At 41.0% G+C, this 18829-nt stretch overlaps 1 protein-coding gene across 1 annotated transcript in view; it reads left to right on the top strand.

The window, feature by feature from the left end:
- Positions 1-18829, top strand: part of GABRB1 (gamma-aminobutyric acid type A receptor subunit beta1) — a 267143-nt gene that overhangs the window by 231425 nt on the left and 16889 nt on the right. Inside the window, exons 7-9 of the mRNA XM_084626426.1 lie at positions 16669-16806; positions 16895-17047; positions 18334-18575. Of these exons, the coding sequence (XP_084482552.1) occupies positions 16669-16806; positions 16895-17047; positions 18334-18575 (533 nt within the window). The remainder of the gene's footprint in view (positions 1-16668; positions 16807-16894; positions 17048-18333; positions 18576-18829) is intronic.

Here is an 18829-nt window from a genome sequence, read left to right as displayed (position 1 = left end):
AAAGCACTGGAGACAGAGACAGACTCTAGCCCCCAGTGCAGTCTCTATGCACTGCTCTAGCAGTGCAAGGGACTGTTAATCTGTCCTAACCAGACAGCTGAGGATTTCTCTGGGTGGCATAGTTGCTGTAACCACAGCATAGGGAGCATATTGGGAATGTGTCCCAGGGAAAGGGTCTGGCCATTTTTCTGCAATGTTTCAGTGTTCCCTAGTTGGCTAATGGCCCCATGGGACCTATTACCACCCACTAGCATAAGTTAGAGTAGCCTCGGGACTGCTCTAATTTACACTGGCCTGAACAGTCTCCTGATGGCCCCAGAGACAACAAAAGCTGGCACAGAAACCTTTCCATACCAGCTCAGTCAGGCCCAAGAATTAGGATGTTATGTTATGTTATCAGGCTAATGCTAGGCTGAGAGGAAAAACGCAGCCTGTTACTCAGAACTGAAGTTCTGGTGGAGGGAGGGAGGTATGGACTTGAACAAGAGATAAGTTGTTCCCCTCGCACAAGGGATTAAAGACTGTATATTGGAAATGTATTCTAACTGATTCCACAAGTCCTTTTGTGAATCTTGAGAAACTGGTCCAGATTCTGCTCTTAAATGAACTTAAGGGATTCCCATTGAATTCATTTGGAGATGTACATACACACCTGAGATCAAATATTTTTCAAACTGCATTATCTCCAGATGGCATTCTAAGGGTGTTTAAATTGATGTAGTTCCACTGCTCATTAGGTACAGTCAACTATTAAATCATTGTGAGCTATAGAGTTTTGCCAGATATACCTCAAGCATTCTCACATTATACAAGTTCTGACATTCACATCCACAAAGAGGGCAAACAAGCCCTACACATTGATGTCACCAGAACTCAGGATTGCTGCTCTGTTGAGTTAGCTCTTGGCAACTTTTTAGTTGAAAAGGGAAATATTAAATCTCTTTAGTTAGACAGAGGCAGACAAAATAAGCTCTGAACCTTGTCATTTCACATTTTGGAAGGCCAGGCATGCACTGTTTTGAGTTAATACAATTGTTGTGGTATTTTATGGCCTTTAGCAGAGTTTATGCATTTACTGGTTTTCTGCCAAGATGTGAACAGCTGCTTAAAATGTAGACAATTAAAACCCAGGATGACTTTAAAGATTCATATGTCTGTTGATTCAGTTCAGGTTGTGAGAGCCGAGTCCAACCCCAAATATATCTGAGCTTACATGCCTCAATCATTTATTTGATGAAGGCACAGCTGATTGTATATGAATATACCTGGTCACTCAGCAAGGTCAGTTAATGCTAGATTAATATTTAAGATATTTAATATGGAGTTAGCAGGGGTAATAAACAACTCTCCCAACTATGGACAACCAATGGTCATAACTTGAACAGCATTTTTACTTGAGAGTTATCAGTCATAGGAAAAATTCTTATTAGTACTTCCTCCATGTACAGCTACTTCTACTAGCTTTATTTTGGTAACATTTTTATTTTGCTATAAACATACAGCAATAAATATTTCAAGAAAGAGCAGAAACTTTGCTCTTTATGAACAAACCAAAGTGAGTGGAAAACTTTTAAGAAGAAACATTAAACATTTCAATCTTGTCCAAAGAGTCTGTCATACTATTATCATCGTTAACTGAATGTGTTCCTTGTGAAAGGTGCCTTTATGACAGCCCCAGAGACTCGAGCTCTCAGTATATTCACAGAACAATGCTGCTTGGGCAGCAGCAATACAAGCTTTCCCCCACTATCACGCCAATCTCCATCAACCCAGCTGTGCTGGGACACGCCTCTGTAAAGGAGCGCATTCCACTCTCCATCAGTATTCAGGACGAGGTTTTTCTGCTAACATTACCTGCCGTCCCAGTAGTCCCGATTCCAACAGTGTTTTTCATGAGGTGGACAACAGTCCACTGGGACCCAAATGAAAATTGGGTTAGATAGCAACTCATTTCATAGGAGATACTCTACCACCATCTGGTGGTAATGAATTTAGATCAATATAGTTATGGCCCATTCCCTTGAGCCATCTAGTTCCTTCATACTCCTATCTTAAAAATAGATATGAACTTCTCCGCAACCAAAAGGACAAGCCTTCCCCTAAATCCTATTGTTATCTGCAGAGAACTCTACCGAAGAAAATTTAATGTTATTCAAAATATCCCCTTCCCTTCTACTCCCAGCCACACACAGGATCACTTTCTGGACTTGAATTCAAGTTTTAGTGCCAAAGGATCTCAAATTCCATTGAAAACCCCATGCAACAGGGATATTAATTCAAACACTTCACATGGGCAGGTTTTGTGTTAGTCAGGCTAGGGGCATAGGGTGGAATTTGTGCAGAGTCTAAGGATCAGTGAGGAAATTTGGCCCAAGTCCTGCAGATCTTGGAGCTTCTTTGTGTGGAATGCCTGCCCTTCTGTTGTCCTTACAGTCCACCCACCACTTTGATATCTGGTAGTGTAACCCACTGGTAAGCAAGGTCCCCTACTGTTCTGATCCACACAAAATATGAGTTATTACAGCCCCCCACTAAGGAGCTTTAGCTCAAGTTGTAGCAGCTCATGATTTTAGCTCTGAAGGCCCCAGTTCAATCCCATGCTGACAGCCAAGATGGCAGCTACCACAGTAGCTTGACCAGCTTGGTGGACATGATACCAGTAGTCCTCTGCTCTCTTCCAATGTACGGCCACACTCTGCTTTTAATCACTATTATAGCCTATACAGCAGTGACACCTATTAGGCTAGTAAGGCCTAAAACTTTCCATTATAACCCTCTCCTTTCATTGGCTTCTCATTTTGACCTTTCAGGGTGAAATTTTCCTTCAGGTTGAGTTACTAGATAGTATATTGTGTTCTAAAGAAATCATGACACCTCAACTTCCTGCTCCCCAGTTCTCCCCTTTACATTTGATCACATTCCTTTAAAAAAATAAATCACATGCGCAGTGTCATATACACATTGTTCAAGCAGAGAGACCTCTGGCAACATGAGCAGCAGAGTGTACCCAGAACTTCCACCTCTCACCTCTAAACTCAGCCTCATTTTGTTGGTATTTGGACATATTTCCTCTAAACCACTGCAATAGAGAATAGGACTTTTAATTCTTCTCTATTGTAATTTTGCAAAATTTTCCCCACCATTGCTAGCACCAGCTCCTCTCCACCACAGTTAGCAAAGCTGGGAGCCTACTGTAGATGGGCCGCCAGCATTTCAAACACTGTGTTCATTAGCCCGGCTCTGAACTGAGTTAGATGAAAAAAGTGTTTAAAATGGTCATGGCTCACCTGCACAAGGTCTCTCCCATGAAACTGAGGTCAGAACTGAATTCTGATTTATCCTATTATAACAATAGATGTGATTTGGATCTGGATTTTAATCAGGATCTGATCTTCCCTAATTTTCAGGTCTGGTGCTCTGAATAGGCTTTTCTTTGCTCCTAGTAATTGTAAAAGTGCTTGATTAATCTTTAACTGTGGTCACAAAGACCAACTAGATGAAAAAAAGCATTTGAAAACAAAGGTCAAATAGATATATATTGGACTGTGTGGTCATTGCATCAACACTGAAGTTTTCATGTTATTTTTATTAATTCTTTATTATAGGTCACCCTTGGTTAGTAGGACATAGGGCAAGCATCAACCTAAAGGGTAACCTTTTGGTCAAATATAAACATCTGTATTAGGATTAAAATGAAACGGTCTTCTCTACCATGATCATGGTGACACTAACACTACATGCAAACAGGTTATGCCAACATATTTTATATTATGACATGAGTAAACAACATGCAGCGTTGTGCATTGGTTCATAGATTGGATCACCAATCAATCAATCCTGGTCCCACTGAAATCAAAACTCTTATTGACTTAAACAGAACCCGGTTTTGGCCCTGTATTCCCAATGCCTGCATCATGAAGAAAGAACAGTTGCATCTAAATTTGGAGGAATCTGCCTGGGAACAAAATGTGTGTGCTATAGAAGTAGATCTTAAGCAGTCAGAATAAACGAATGCTCAAAGGCAAGATGTATTTACAATATGAGTAGACAAAATTATGTACCATGCAATATTGACTGGACTAAATTAAATGAATGCCAAGCAACTGGACATCTGTAGCCAATGTTGACCTAATGTGCTTACAAATAGGTTTGGTTCATTTTGTTTTTAAATTTCTAAAGCATTTACAGTTGGAAAAACTTCCAGGATTATGGTCCAGCAATGACATAACCACACATTACAAACACCAAGGGAGTATGGCAGTCCAAAATGGGGAATAAAAGATGAACTAAGGGGGACAATGATTGGGGAATGCAATGATTTCTATCGGATGTATAACATATAAAGAAAGGAAGATTTTGAAACAAGGGATAGAGTCAAAGGGCTAGAACTTTGTCTGGTATAAATTGGTGTAGCTCCAAGGAGTACATATTGAAATCACTGAAGCTATACCAAATTACCAGCTGAGCAGCTGGCTCAAATATGTAGGAACTAGTGGATGAAGATTGCATATATAAGGGCTGATTTTTAAATGTCAAGTGTGCATCTGTGCTCAAATATTGCATATACAGTTACATACACAATACCCAGTTTGTGCAAGCATAGAATGGTAAGTTTTTTCTACTAATGAGAGGCAAAAAATGCATGCCTGATTTGTTTAAAAAAATAAAGACCCAAAGAAAGCTGTTAATATCACTGCTGTTCATTTCGGGAGAGTAACAATCAAAATGTCTTTGAAATGGAAGTTAAATAATGGACAATATCTGCAGAGAGGTTCATTTGAATGTGGGAAGAGGAGAATCTAAGTTTTCAGTCATCTGTTGCCTGCTGGGTTATGATGATAATTAAAATCAAGTCTTTTCATTGATAAGCAAACTGTGAAAACCAACAGGATTTTAGAAATAGAGCTTAAACTTAAATGAATTACACACACAAAATTGAGGAATTGAGGGCCCTGGACATCTGGTTAAAAATCAGCTTACACAGAGCAATAGTGAAAATGTGGCTTATAAAGGCCAAAGATCAAACTGACACCAATCTAGTCAGCAATGGGTCATATCATGATATAACGCTCCTGTACATATACAAATAGGAAATTGCAGCAAGAACAATATTTGATGTTTGTCTGCATTATTGCAAAGGAAAGAGGAGCCAGTAAAGAAGTTATGTACTGTTGTTCAGGGAAAAACTTATGGGGGAAAGAATGGTAAGGAAGTAATTAAGATCATCAAGGTGTCCCATAGTGATCAGAGGGGGCATCCCTCATACTTGAATACCTTAGCAGATTAAAAAAATATCAGTATGTAGGTCCTGGCTGTCCTCTCCCTTATATCTATCTGCTTTACACTGGTGGCATTCCATTGAAGTCACTGGCATAAACCCAGAGTAGTGGAGTGATGTATTGGACCCAGTATTTCCATGGAATGCCACAAGTGTTATAATTTGTATGAATCTCCAAAGTACCAAGAAGGTAGCTTAAATCTTCTGCTATATAAAGTTTCCATCTATAGCTCCATTATTATGATTACACCATCACCTAGGGCTAGATCTATAAAGGGGACTTAGAATCGCAATGCTGAGTCTAACTTTTAGGCACTCTGACACCTAGTGAAATCTACAGTCAGGTGCCTAAGTTAGGCACCTAAGAATGGGATCCACAAAAGCCAACATGCTGAGCAGGGATGTGCCTAGAGTTAGCCAAGGAGAAATGCTGAGAAGAGAGGTGAGTCGTAAATCCTGCCCTTCAAAGGGCCTTAGGCTCCTAACTCTAGGCCAAAGGGAGGTGCCGCCTTCTGCTCAGGTTTCACAGCTGTGAAACCGCTCCTGGAATCATGGGCCTGAACCCTTTCTTGCAAAAGTAACTAGATTAAGGGGGGAGTGCACTCCTTATTACTTTAGCCCAGTGGTTAGAGTACTCACCCAGATGTGGAAACCCAGGTTCCAGTCTCCTCATTACAGTGCACTTAATAATTTATGCACAATGGAACAGCTTCAATAAGAGAGACTGAGAACAACCAGCCCACAGAATACCCTACAGCCCTGTGATTAGGGCACTCTCCTAGGAATGGGGTAACCCCAACTTCAACTCCCTTCTCCCCATCAGGCAGAGGGGGGAATTGAACCCAGGTCTCCCATGCCCTGAGCAAGTCTTCTAACCTCTGGGGTAAAAGTTATAAGGAGGGTGTGGCCACGGGCCACCAACAACTGGTGAGATAGAATTTAGGCACCTAAAGTTGCAGTTAGGCACCTAAATCCCTTTGTGGATCTAGCCCTTTGACCAGATCCCCATTGTGCTAGGTAGCGAACTGATATTAAGCCTAGACTGGCATGCTGTATGGTGACTTTAGGCAACATGCGGTAGTAACAGAATGGGAAGTCCCCAACTAGAACATCACACATGATATTTGTTTGATGTATTATTGTTCAAAAAGTACACTGTCTTTTTTAGGTAACTGGAAACTCATTTCCTTGTCAGACTCTGGCCATCTGCCAAGTGCCCTCCATCAGCGTCTGTTTGAGACAATGCTGTCCCAAGTTCTGACTCAAGTTCTCAATTCCAAACCACCATCTGTCATTGGACATTACAGGAAGCCTTCCTTACTATCAACTTGTCCAAACTTCTTAATGAAAAAAAGCACATGCACTCAATACATTTGTAGATAAACAGACCAGTCCTAAAACAAATCTCTGAGCTGGCAAAGAAGCAGCTATGTGGGGTAATACCAGCTTAACAACAGCTTGGGGCTTCTGCTTTCCAAACTGAACCCATTAGATCTTCGATTTCTTGGTCATGTTTTGGGGAGTGGCAGTGCTGTTCATTGTATCAGTGTATGAGCCATTTTCTCCCAGTGGCAAGGGCTTAGAGATGTGTTAATGGCAGAAGGAAGAGAAGCTTCATCTTCCTGTTTCTGGGTGGATACGAATGGAGTCATGATGGTGGCAATTAGGTAAAATAAGGAAATACTGTAAAAATGTAACTAGCAGCAGAGATTAGAATGAGATAGTCTGCTGGAATTCCAAGCAATAGAGCCCTGACAGGAAGGATGGTTTGATGGTTAAGGCATCTGAAAGGGCCTCAGGAGATCTGGAAAAGTTCCTTGCTCTACAACAAAGCAACCACAGGTTAATCACTTAATCTGTTTGTGCCTTGGTTCCCCATCTGTAAAACAGGGATATTAAATACTTATGTTGTCTGACTTGTCTATTTAGATTGGCAGCTCCTTGGGGCAGAGAGTGTCTCTTGTTGCATGCTTGTAGAGTGCCTGACATAATGGGTCTCCAGTCTCAGTTGAGCGTTACTGTGATAAAATAGGAATGGATCTGCAAGGTAAATGCAGACTTTGCATTATTTTATCCTGTAAGGAGTCATGACAGATATAAGTGGCAGAGAGGAAAAAAGAGCCCAATTATATCAGGAAATGGAGTAATCTCTAGCACATTGCTCATTTGCTGTCTCATGTTGATAGTAAAACTCCTTCTATAGCAATTGTTCTTGGAATAGTAAGATCTGTACCTTCCTTCTTTCACAACCTACCTAAGTGTTGTTACTTTTTAGACATATGGAACTTGTGTCTATATGCATGCTAAATAACTTCTCAGATGCTGATCTAAGAAAACGTAAAACGGCTGTATTGACAATGCTGTATTGCATTGACAATTGCTGACAATACAAAGATACAGTATTGTCTTATGGTGCCTATACAATAGCTTTGCTTTTGTCTACATAACTGAACTGAAAATATTGAAGTCAGAGTATGTCAATTCTTCTATTTCTAGAGAGATATTGGAGCTGGAAAAACATTTTTCCCCCAGCAAATTAACTCTTAAACAAGGCAGGAGGCTTCAGTATATCTGTTTGTTTCTGCAGGAGAACATTTTTTCTAAACAGCTTAAAAACCTTTTCATTCTTTACATGGACAAAATATGTCAAAACTAGGTGAATCAGTTGAATGATAAATATGGACTAGCCTGTTACAGGTGTCAGTGTAAAAACAGGCCACATTCTCTCTGAAAGTATCTAGGAAATTTATTAAACCCAAAATTAATCTTCTATATGTAGCATCATGATTAGTTACAATTTCACATATTAAACTACTTACATTTCCATCCTGAAATCCTGCTTTTTACTAACTGCTATCATACAAAATTAGCTAGCATGAGTAATCCTTTACGATACACACTTTGTAAGGGTGAATGATCCTAAATTCACACATGGAATGAAATGTTTGATTAAGTGTGAAGGATAAATGAAACTGGATCCCAAACCGTCAGGGACTGCATGGATGCAACTAACTAAAGCAGATCTTGAGTGCCCCCTTGTGCTCTATTTCATCTGGTAATGCTTGGCTAATCAAAGAGAAGAGATGATGATGATGGAATAAGATTTCTAAGTTTGTTAAATACTTGCACGCCTTGTGGTTAACATTCTTTAAATGCATTTTAAAATACTTTGTGTTCATGTACTGGCTCAAGTAAAGTCAGTTATTGTTTTTCTCTGTTTGGAAGAATACACCTGGACTGGGATGGAGAAGATTCGTGTTCACAGTTGCATATTCTGATCTTGGGGAGCAGAATGTAATTGAATAAATAGGATTCAACACACACACACATACACACAGAGTAATTATGACTAAAAATCATTACTCGGCACTTCAGATTCCCAGTTCTTGACCTTGTTTTGAAATCAGTTAAGGATTTCATTAGATTTTGTTTGGGCACCAGCATAAATATTGTCTGGATTATGAATACTACTTTTTCTATTACAAAAAAAATCCACCATTATATATAGTGACAGGTATATATGAAAGAGAAATCACACCATCGAGAAGAACAGCTGGTGAAGGAATTGTACTGTATAGAAGTTCAGTGAACAATCAGCATATTTTAGAGCCATGTTTAGCCCACACTAGTACCAATTTTCTATCATTTTTATTGCTATTCTGGGCTTGGGAACCCCAGAAAGGAGGGTTTATTATTATTTGCTAGCCAGAATTAGTAGCTGCTCCACACTGTATATTTCTTATTGTATGTACTAACACTCTTCACCATGAATTAAAAGACACATCCACTTTAACAGGGCAGTGCAATGATTGATTATCTGTCCTACCTCAGTTTCTCTTTTTGAATCTGTCTTGTTCTTTCCAAACCACAAACCTCTTATTGAATATTCGAAACCCTGCTAATGTGAGTAAACCTTAGGCCTGGTCTACACTGCAGGGGGAGATTGAATAATGTAGCTGAAGTCAACGTACTTAAATCTACTTACCACGGGGCATCCACACTACACTATGTTGATGGGAGATGCTCTCCCGTCGACTCCCCTTGCTCTTCTCATTCATATGGAGTACAGGAGTCGATGGGAGAGTGATCTGCAGTTGATTTAGCGGGTCTTCATTAGACCCGCTAAATCAACCGCCGCACGTCGATCTCCCGGGAAGTGTAGACAAGCCCTTATTCATGACAGCAGTGCCACTGACACATCTACTGAAATACATATATATCATAATGTAAGGCAATAACACAAGGTGAATCCCATCACACTGAAACATGTATTGCTCACTAGAACACATACATCACATATTATTTAATGCGGATATAAAAGAGGCCCCAATCAGAATAAGGACCTTTTGAGGTAGGGGTCCTATACAAACAAATAATAAAGTCCCTGTCCAATTACTGTATTACAGGCAGAGCCAATATCACTTCCTATTAAGGTTGCCTGATGTTTCCCATTCAAAGACCCTGTTTTCAGTTTCTTATAACTTGCAAAACTTTAAACAATTGGGCTGAAATTTTCCATGCTGGATGTCTGCTTCAGGCTGAAACTCTTTGGAAAACTTTGGCCAACACAATTTGGCTGTTTTCAAGAATGAGATGAGGAAAAACACCTTTTGCCCATGTCAAAAAATTCTGGCAATCTCTTTGAAAAAGGGAATTGAAGTTTGGCAGCGGGTGGCCTGTGTGTCAGGGATGTGCCTTTTTCTGTCCCCACAGAAATCCACCCAAATTTGTCCAAGTTATAAGCCTTTGAAAAATCTCAATTTGTACCAGCTCAGTGGAAATGTCTTAGATTTTAGCAGCTAGATTCCCCGAAGACACTGTCCACTGAGATGCTGCAAGCTGTGCCATGTTAGGATACCAGAACTGAGAGCAAGGAGCCTGTCTTTCCAGTGCTTGCAAGGACACCCCACCACCACCACCTTGCAGGTCCAGGCAGCATGGAGGAGGAAGTTGCCTCATTCAAATGCAGGGGGATTAGACTGGGACAAGGGAGCCTCAGAATGGAGGCTGGGGTGGGGGAGGTAGGAGAGGAAAACTGGGAATGGAGCTGGGATAAAGGGAGAGCCTGGGACTGGCTGGGCAAAAAACATGGAATTAAGAAGTAGTGGGGGGGTGGAAGAAGTTGAGGAGAGAGGGGGAGACAGCTCTGATAAATAGATGAGGTGCAGGGGGAGAACTAGGATAGACTGACAAAGACTGAGACAAGGAGTCAGGTGGCAGAGATTGGGTTGGAGGAGCTAGCAGGGATGGGGGGTTAACCAGAGGCCAGGATGAGGAGAGAAGTAAATTGGAAGAGAAGCCAGGAGGGAGGAACTGGGATTGGCCGCGGGCAAGGAGAACAACACTGGCATTAGAACAATGAGACCAGAGAGGTGAGACTGGTGCTTTCTGGACAAACACATGGGGGCCAGGATGAGAAGCCTGAAGAGTGCAGACTGTGATTGGCTGGGTGAGGAAAATGGGATGAGGAGCCAGGGTTGGGGAAGAGCGAAAATCTGTACAAGAGGTCACACGGGGGGCAGAAGAGTGTGTCCACTAGAGCACATTCCCCTCCAGAGCCTGCAATGAAACCCAGGATTCCCAAATCTCACTATCCCTCCACTATCAGCAAGTACCTATGAAATCCACTGGCAAAAATTGTGTTTATCGCCTTCTAATGCACATAGAGGTAGACAACTTATTATTGCTATCAGTTACTCCCGTAGCTCAATTGGCAGAGAGCACCAGACTATTGGCTCTCACCAGGGATGTGAAACACCTAGGTTCAAATCCCTCCTCTAAGCAAAAAAGATTTTGGCCCAAAAAAGTGCCCTGGCTCTAGCAATTATGCATCTATATAATACACAGAAAAGTGTTATTGGCCATGGGACTTTTTGCCACACACCCAAAGCAGTCACTTCTAACTCTGACTTCTGAAAAGTTCTCCTGCCATTTTGTCCTATATATCTTCGATGTTGATAAATGCAAAGTGATGCACATTGGAAAACATAATCTGAACTATACATATAAAATGATGGGGTCTAAATTAGCTGTTACCACTGAAGAAAGAGATCTTGGAATCATTGTGGATAGTTCTCTGAAAACATCCACTCAGTGTGCAGCGGCAGTCAAAAAAATGAACAGAATGTTGAAAATCATTAAGAAAGGGAGAGATAATAAGACAGAAAATATATTGCCTCTACATAAATCCATGGTATGCCCACATCTCGAATACTGTGTGCAGATGTGGTTCGCCATCTCAAAAAAGATATATCGGAATTGGAAAAGGTACAGAAAAAAGCAACAAAAATTATTAGGTGCATGGAACAGCTTCCACATGAGGAGAAACTAATAAGACTGGGACTTTTCAACATAGAAAAGAGACAACTAAAGGGGGATATGATAGAAGTCTACAAAATCATGACTGGTGTGGAGAAAATAAATAAGGAAGAGTTATTTACTCCTTCTCATAACCAAGAAATAGGGGTCACCAAATGAAATTAATAGGCAGCAGGTTTAAAACAAACAAAAGCAAGTACTTCTTCACACAACATACAGTCAACCTGTGGAACTCTTTGCTAGAGGATGTTGCAAAGGCCAACACTTTAACAGGGTTCAAAAAAGAACTAGAAACATTCATGGAGGATAGGTCCACCAATGGCTATTAGCCAGGATGGGCAGGAATGGTGTCTCTAGCCTTTGTTTGCCAGAAGTTGGGAATGGGCAAAAGGGGATGGTTTGATGATTACCTATTCTGTTTATTCCCTTTGAAGCACCTGGCGTTGGCCACTGTTGGAAGACAGGATACTGGGCTAGATGGACCTTTGGTCTGACCCAGTATGGCCATTCTTATGTTCTTATCTGGTTCTTGAATTAAAAGGGGTGGCTTTACTTTTAATTTCTCTCTTGCTTAAAGTATGTTGTGACCATGAAACATTTTTAAATGGTAAAATGCTCCTCTGAAATCTGCAGAACTTAAAGCAGGGGGGGGAAATAAAAAAATCTTTCTATTAACTGTGGGTTAAATTGTAACTTTACCTTCTGTCTTGAGTGGCTACACCCCAGGTAGCAGCACTGCACCAAGGGCAGACTTTGGGGAACAATTGCAGAAAGCAGCCAGCCAGAAACTCCAGCTGATAGGCCCAGAAGCAGGGACTGCTGGACCTTCTGGTCAAAACCAGAGACTGTTCTCAGACTTTCTCTGCCGTGTGCTGATTGGCTGTTTGCCCCAACCTTCCCCCTTCCTTGCAGGTTTTTCACTTCAGCAGCACTCCACACCTGCCCCCTTGCCCTCTCCTGTCCCCGCTCACACCTCTTCCCTTCCCATTTAGCTAAACCTCTCCTAAGTAAACCCACCCCAAAAATAATCATGGAACTAACATGATGTTTGCCACCACCACATTGTTCACACTGCTTGTGTTATACCAGTTCCCCCACCCTCTTTAGACACTATTGTTTCACTGTTTCCTTGTACTCCCCCATCGATCTGTCCAAATCCATCTGTTATCTCTTGTCTTATACTTAGATGTAAGCTCTTTGGGGTAGGGACTTTTTGGTTTGTGTTTGGACAGTGCCTAGTAGAATGGGCTCCTGGTCCGTGACTATGGCTCCAAGTTACTACAGTACCACAAATAATATAAGAAATAATAAACAGAACCCTAACATTCTTTTAACAGGTTTTATAGAGCAGGGAGGAAAAAGGGTCTTGTAGGTAAGGCACTGGACTGGAATTGGAGCATCCAGGTTCAATTCCCAGCACTACCATGTAGCCTTGTGCAAGTCACTTAGTCTGGAATTAGTCTCACAAAATTAAGGTACCACTCAGCATGAGTAATGATGGTGGCTTCTGGCCCCAAGACATAATTAGCTATAGTACTTTGATCAGTTGTAGCAGGGTTGTAATATATTCTATCCCTTCAAAACCAGTATGTCTCCTTTACCTTTTAACACTTGTGCAGAGTAAATTCACCTTTTAAATTAGAACAATTTCCATTAATCACTTTCTACCACAGACCATTTTAGCATTATCAAACAATTTAGTTGAGCACTGAAAGTGAAGCAAGGTACAGAAATCTGACAAACTGACCATTTTAATCAACTCTAAAATTGTCATTTTTACCTAGCAGAGGACTCTGAAAAATGTATGTAAAATGCACCAAAGGAAGAAACAAGCTGCTATTTTTAGACATTTCATTTTTTACAGAAAATCAAATACGCAACATTTAGCTTTTTGCAAAATAAGGTATCTCTCTCCCTCCCCCCTCCCCAGACCTTTGCTGTAACCAGTTTTGCCAGCAGACAAAGAGTCTGATCAAGCAATATGTCAAGCGCTCTTAACTTCCACTTGAAATCAGTGGAAACCAAGGGTGCTCAGCACATTGCATGACAGCCCTAAAACAGGAGATCCCTATTTACTATGAGGTAACTTGAGTGCTGTACGCATGAGCAACCAGAAGCCAGCAGTTTCATCTTATCTAACAGCAATGATCTGTGCTAAAAGAGTACTAAACTATCTAGAAGCGATTCAGATGATCAACAAACAGTGGCATTCAGTAGTTCACAAACAGCTAATACATGTTAGCATTTCCCTTTGTTCAATCCATCACAAATATTTGCATCAAAAGACGTTTATTCAGTAACTTCAACTGCTAAGCAGTCCCATGAGTCAAAGAGCAAGCTCTGAGAGCCCCTGCGTCATTACTGTTGCTAGGGAAACTACACCCACCCTATCCGTGCCTTTAAGAGAGACTAGACTATAGTAAGGCACTGGCATAGGTAAATTACATTTTTGACTTTTCTTGCTATGTAAAAATATATTGCTGGCACACATAAAACATGTTTTTAAATCTTTACCATCTGAAGTATCCACCCTAGCCAAGATGCAGTTAACTGTACTCTAAAGATTTGAATTCAGATACATGTTTTCATTTAATTTGTGCAGTGTAAATTAAGTCTGACCAAATCTTTACCTTTTCCAGGTAGCAGATTACTTTCTCTCTGGAGTAAAGGGGAACCAATGACCATATGGGGAACATATGACAGAATCCTAATATGGTTTCTGATCCATTTCTGGAGCAGCTCAGTTTATTCAAGATAATTGCAAAAATTCTAAAAGAGAGCTTCTTTCCTGCAGCATAAAACCAAAACCAAACTGATCTGTTTTGCAGTTTCAGAATTCAAAGTTTAGTATTTGCAGAAGAAATGAATAAATGCCTCAAATACTCAGGGCTCAGTTTAAAAAAATAGATCAATCCCTCAGATGCTTAGAAGACACAAAGTGACTCCAATAACCAAAAAGTACAATTACAAGATATGGAGTAAAAGGAGCAGTGAGAGTCCAGGTAGAAAAAAAAAAAAGGAACAAAACACAAGCCTAGATTTCACAGGCCTCACTCGGCTGTGCAGGCAAGTAAGGAGGCATAAGGCCCCATTGGGCTACTTACCCAGTACTCCAGAGTGCAAGCAAAGTACAGCGGGATGGGTGTACAAGGAGCTCTACTTCTGCCCTGACTTATCAGCCAGAGTAGCCAGCCAGGCATGCAGGGAAAACATTTACACTGCATCTGGGGGCGAGCCTCCCTGGCCGGAGACAGAGACTCACACTAGCATGCTAAAAACAGCAGTGTTGATGTACTGGAGGAGGCTTGGGCTTCTCAGAACCACCTAACCCCTGGGCCTAGGTATCTATGCAATCTTATTTGCCCCCCAACCTCTTTGCGCATGTTCATTGTGATGTAATCTTTAATTACAAGAGCATGTACTATTTTTTCCCATAGAACCCCTGCCTCATTTACTGCATAAGATGGACAGAGCTCATTTAATGAGCAGCTGGTCAATATTCTGTTTATTCCTCATTGTTTATTGTGTAGCCCTAGGCCTTATTTACCTGCACACTACTCTAACCCTGCTCTGAAGACAGAGCTTTTCATTTCCTCCTGTGCTTTTCAATTGCACTCATCACCATAGTATTTGAGTGCTTCACAAACAATTAATTTTCATGACTCCCCATAAGGTGGAGAGTATTATCCCCATTTTACAGATAAGGAACTGAGGCACAGAGATTAAGGTTAAAATGGTTTCCACTAATCATGAGTTCCTAATTTAAGACACCTATGGCCTTTTTTTCAGAGTAGTTAGCGTATATAGCACTTTATGTGTTCCAGGTACAGCTCCCATTCATGTCAGCTGTACATGGGAGAGCTCAGCACTTCCACAGATCAGACAAGATGTTTCAAGTTGGGCACTCAAAAAAATAAAGACATAGTTAGTGGTCACCTGTGAAAAGTTTGCTTTAAGGGACTTGACTAGCATCACACAAAACCCCTGTGACAGAGGCAGGGATTCTCCCGCATTCCCCTTAACCATGAGGCTGCCCCCTCTCCTCCTGTAATTCCCAGCCTCATTTACCACACACTTCCCAACTTCCGCAACAAAGGCAGGAGTCCTACAGACAGCCTCCTGCACTGCACAACCCTGATTCATTCCCAGAGCAGGTTCATCCAGTGCCTTAAATGAGGCAGGGGTCCTATGTTAAATATAGTATGTGATCATGTAAAGACTACATTATAATGCACAAGGGGACTAAATTATTTCCCATACTATTCTCGAAAGTGGCTGAACCATTTTTGATGAAGCTCTCCAAAAAAATTTAGCCTGAGGCAAACACCCGGCATACAAAATGTTAACCTGAACAACTAAAGTTTGGCAAAATTGTAAGCACTGAAAACAGGGTCTAGTGGAAAGTGTTGGGCAACCTTAACTACAAGCAGTACTATTAGCTTCTCCTATAATTTTTCATCTTATTTCTGTACTTTTATTTATAATCTTCTGCATATCCATTCGCTTAGATCAGTGGTTCTCAACTCTAGTCCACCACTTGTTCAGGAAAAGCCTCAGGAGTGCCGGGCCGATTTGTTTACCTGCCGCGTCTGCAGGTTCGGCTGATCGCAGCTCCCACTGGCCGCAGTTCACCGCTCCAGGCCAATGGGGGCTGCGGGAAGGGCGGTCAGCATATCCCTTGGCCCGGGCCTCTTTCTGCAGCCCCATTGGCCTGGAGCAGCGAATCGCGGCCAGTTGGAGCCGCAATTGGCCGAACCTGTGGACGCGGCAGGTAAACAAACCGGCCCGGCCCACCAGGGGCTTTCCCTGAACAAGCGGTGGACCAGAGTTGAGAACCACTGGCTTAGATATTGCCTCTTACTAAAAAGAAAACAATGACTTGTATGTAACTTAGAATTCATGTAACAGCACATTGAACTCATGATTCAAGAAGCTACATTTTTAAAAACAAGCATTCCAAACCCAGAAAAAATAGATGATGTTTCCTTCCTCATTAAAAAGTGTGGCTTCGAAAACCAACTGACCAAAAAATCACAAACAAGCAATAGTCAAATTGTGTTTCTTTGTTTTAGATGGATACACCACTGATGATATTGAGTTTTACTGGAATGGAGGGGAATCTGCAGTAACAGGAGTTAATAATATTGAGCTTCCACAGTTTTCAATTGTTGATTACAAGATGGTATCAAAAAAAGTGGAATTTACAACAGGTAAGCACTGACTATCTCAAAATGTACACCCGACACAGAAATATCAATGGCTGAAGTTTTCATAACGTCACTTTCATCCTTCTTTCAGGGGCATATCCTCGATTATCACTTAGTTTTCGGCTTAAACGAAATATTGGTTACTTCATTTTGCAAACCTACATGCCTTCCACGTTGATCACAATTCTATCGTGGGTATCTTTTTGGATCAACTATGATGCCTCTGCTGCAAGAGTTGCCCTAGGTAATTTATTTTCAAAGCTATTGAAGTGGCTTGAGTACTGACTTGTGTAACTCAGCATGGCTCCATAGTCAATGGAACTATGTTGATTCACAGTAACTGAAAACTTGACCCTGTGTTTCACCCACATGCCAGCTCATATTGTGATACCATGCTACCTGCTACAATTTTACCTGAGCAATCTGAAAGGAGGTCCTCAACCTGTTAGCATAGTTTATAAGGACTGTTTGTGGTTTGAGCCTATAATCTTTTCAAAAGCTAACTGCAGTAAATCATGTTGTCCCCAGGCTCCTTTAATTGGAGCACCTTATGACTAAATGAATCTAGAGCTATTCATTAGATATATTAATGGCCTGTGATTAGAACAGAATAGAAACTGGTTTCATTCTCATAGACCAACATCAAAAATTAATAACATTGTGGTTGATAGATTACAAAGCCATGAGCTGGAAAAGTTTCACCTCATAGAATGAAGTAATCCCTTTGAAAATTAGTGAAGAGGGCTATTATGATGGCACCACCAACCTCCCTACACTAATGCCCACCATTCCGGTCTGGAGCCTCCATTTATCCCCTCAACTTTCGATCCTCAGTCAAAATTACTCCTAATACCTTTCCTCTGGCTAGGATACTTACTCTGAACTCCAAGAACACTGGTAAATTTAATTCCACTCTATGTGGATCAGGCAGGATGGCTACTTTAAGAATCAAGTTAGCAGCATTCCCTCACCTGACAAGACCAAGTGTCTTCTCCATAACAACCCTGTTCTGTAGTGACTACATCAGCCAGCACTGGAATGTGACTTTGTAAATCACATATTCTTCGTAAAGGGTCTTAAGTGTATTAAAAAAAAGCAGGGTAGGCTACTAATGAGACAGGCAACTGGAGAAGAAAAGTGTTCAGGTAACTGATTGTCCCTCCTGCCATGGAAAAGGCAAGGGGTTGGCCCCCAAGGCCTGCAGAGCTTGCAGTTTAATATGTCACTTAAAGAAGGCAACTGCTGTTTCAAATTTCCCACTTTCCTCTTCACTGGCTCCCTTCACTACCAGTTTATATACATAAACCTAGCATGTTATATAGGTCATACTGTCTTGATGCCCATTAATATTTTTTGCTAGATGACAAATGAATTCCCTTAATGGTTAGGAGTGTCTGCTGAAATAATTAAGCCAACTATGTCATAAGCCCAATGGCATTGTGTTTGAGCAATGATACAGCTTTTATGCCTTCAAAGTGACGAACAATGTATCAGAGTTGCCTTACCGACATTTTTTTTTTAACTTCACAGGAATCACAACTGTGCTGACCATGACCACAATCAGCACTCATCTCAGGGAAACACTGCCAAAGATTCCCTATGTAAAGGCAATAGATATTTACCTAATGGGATGCTTTGTGTTTGTATTTCTCGCCTTGCTGGAATATGCCTTTGTAAACTACATATTCTTTGGGAAAGGTCCTCACCGTCAAAAAAAGGCAGCTGAGAAGGCTACTGATGAGGAGGGCAAACCAGAGATGAATAAAGTCCAGGTACTTGAGTAAAGCTAATGTTTCATATATTTTTATTTCTAATAGGGCATAAATGAAAGCATTAAACATTTTCCAAAGAAGTTAATATATAATAAGGGAGTTACTGCAACTAAACTATGGTGCCTGTCTTCAACTCAAATATGGTGCCACATTTCTGTCAGTGCCAATGAGCTCATCATCCTCATTGTACTACATGGCCAGATAAAAATACTTACCTACATTCATCTGTTGTCCAAAACCATACAGAGTGACCT

This window comes from Lepidochelys olivacea (genome assembly GCF_965140295.1).
Source record: "Lepidochelys olivacea isolate rLepOli2 genome assembly, chromosome: 4".
NCBI lineage: Eukaryota > Metazoa > Chordata > Testudines > Cheloniidae > Lepidochelys > Lepidochelys olivacea.
The sequence above is the reverse complement of the archived record's forward strand: the minus strand, read 5'-3'. Positions and strand labels throughout refer to the sequence as shown.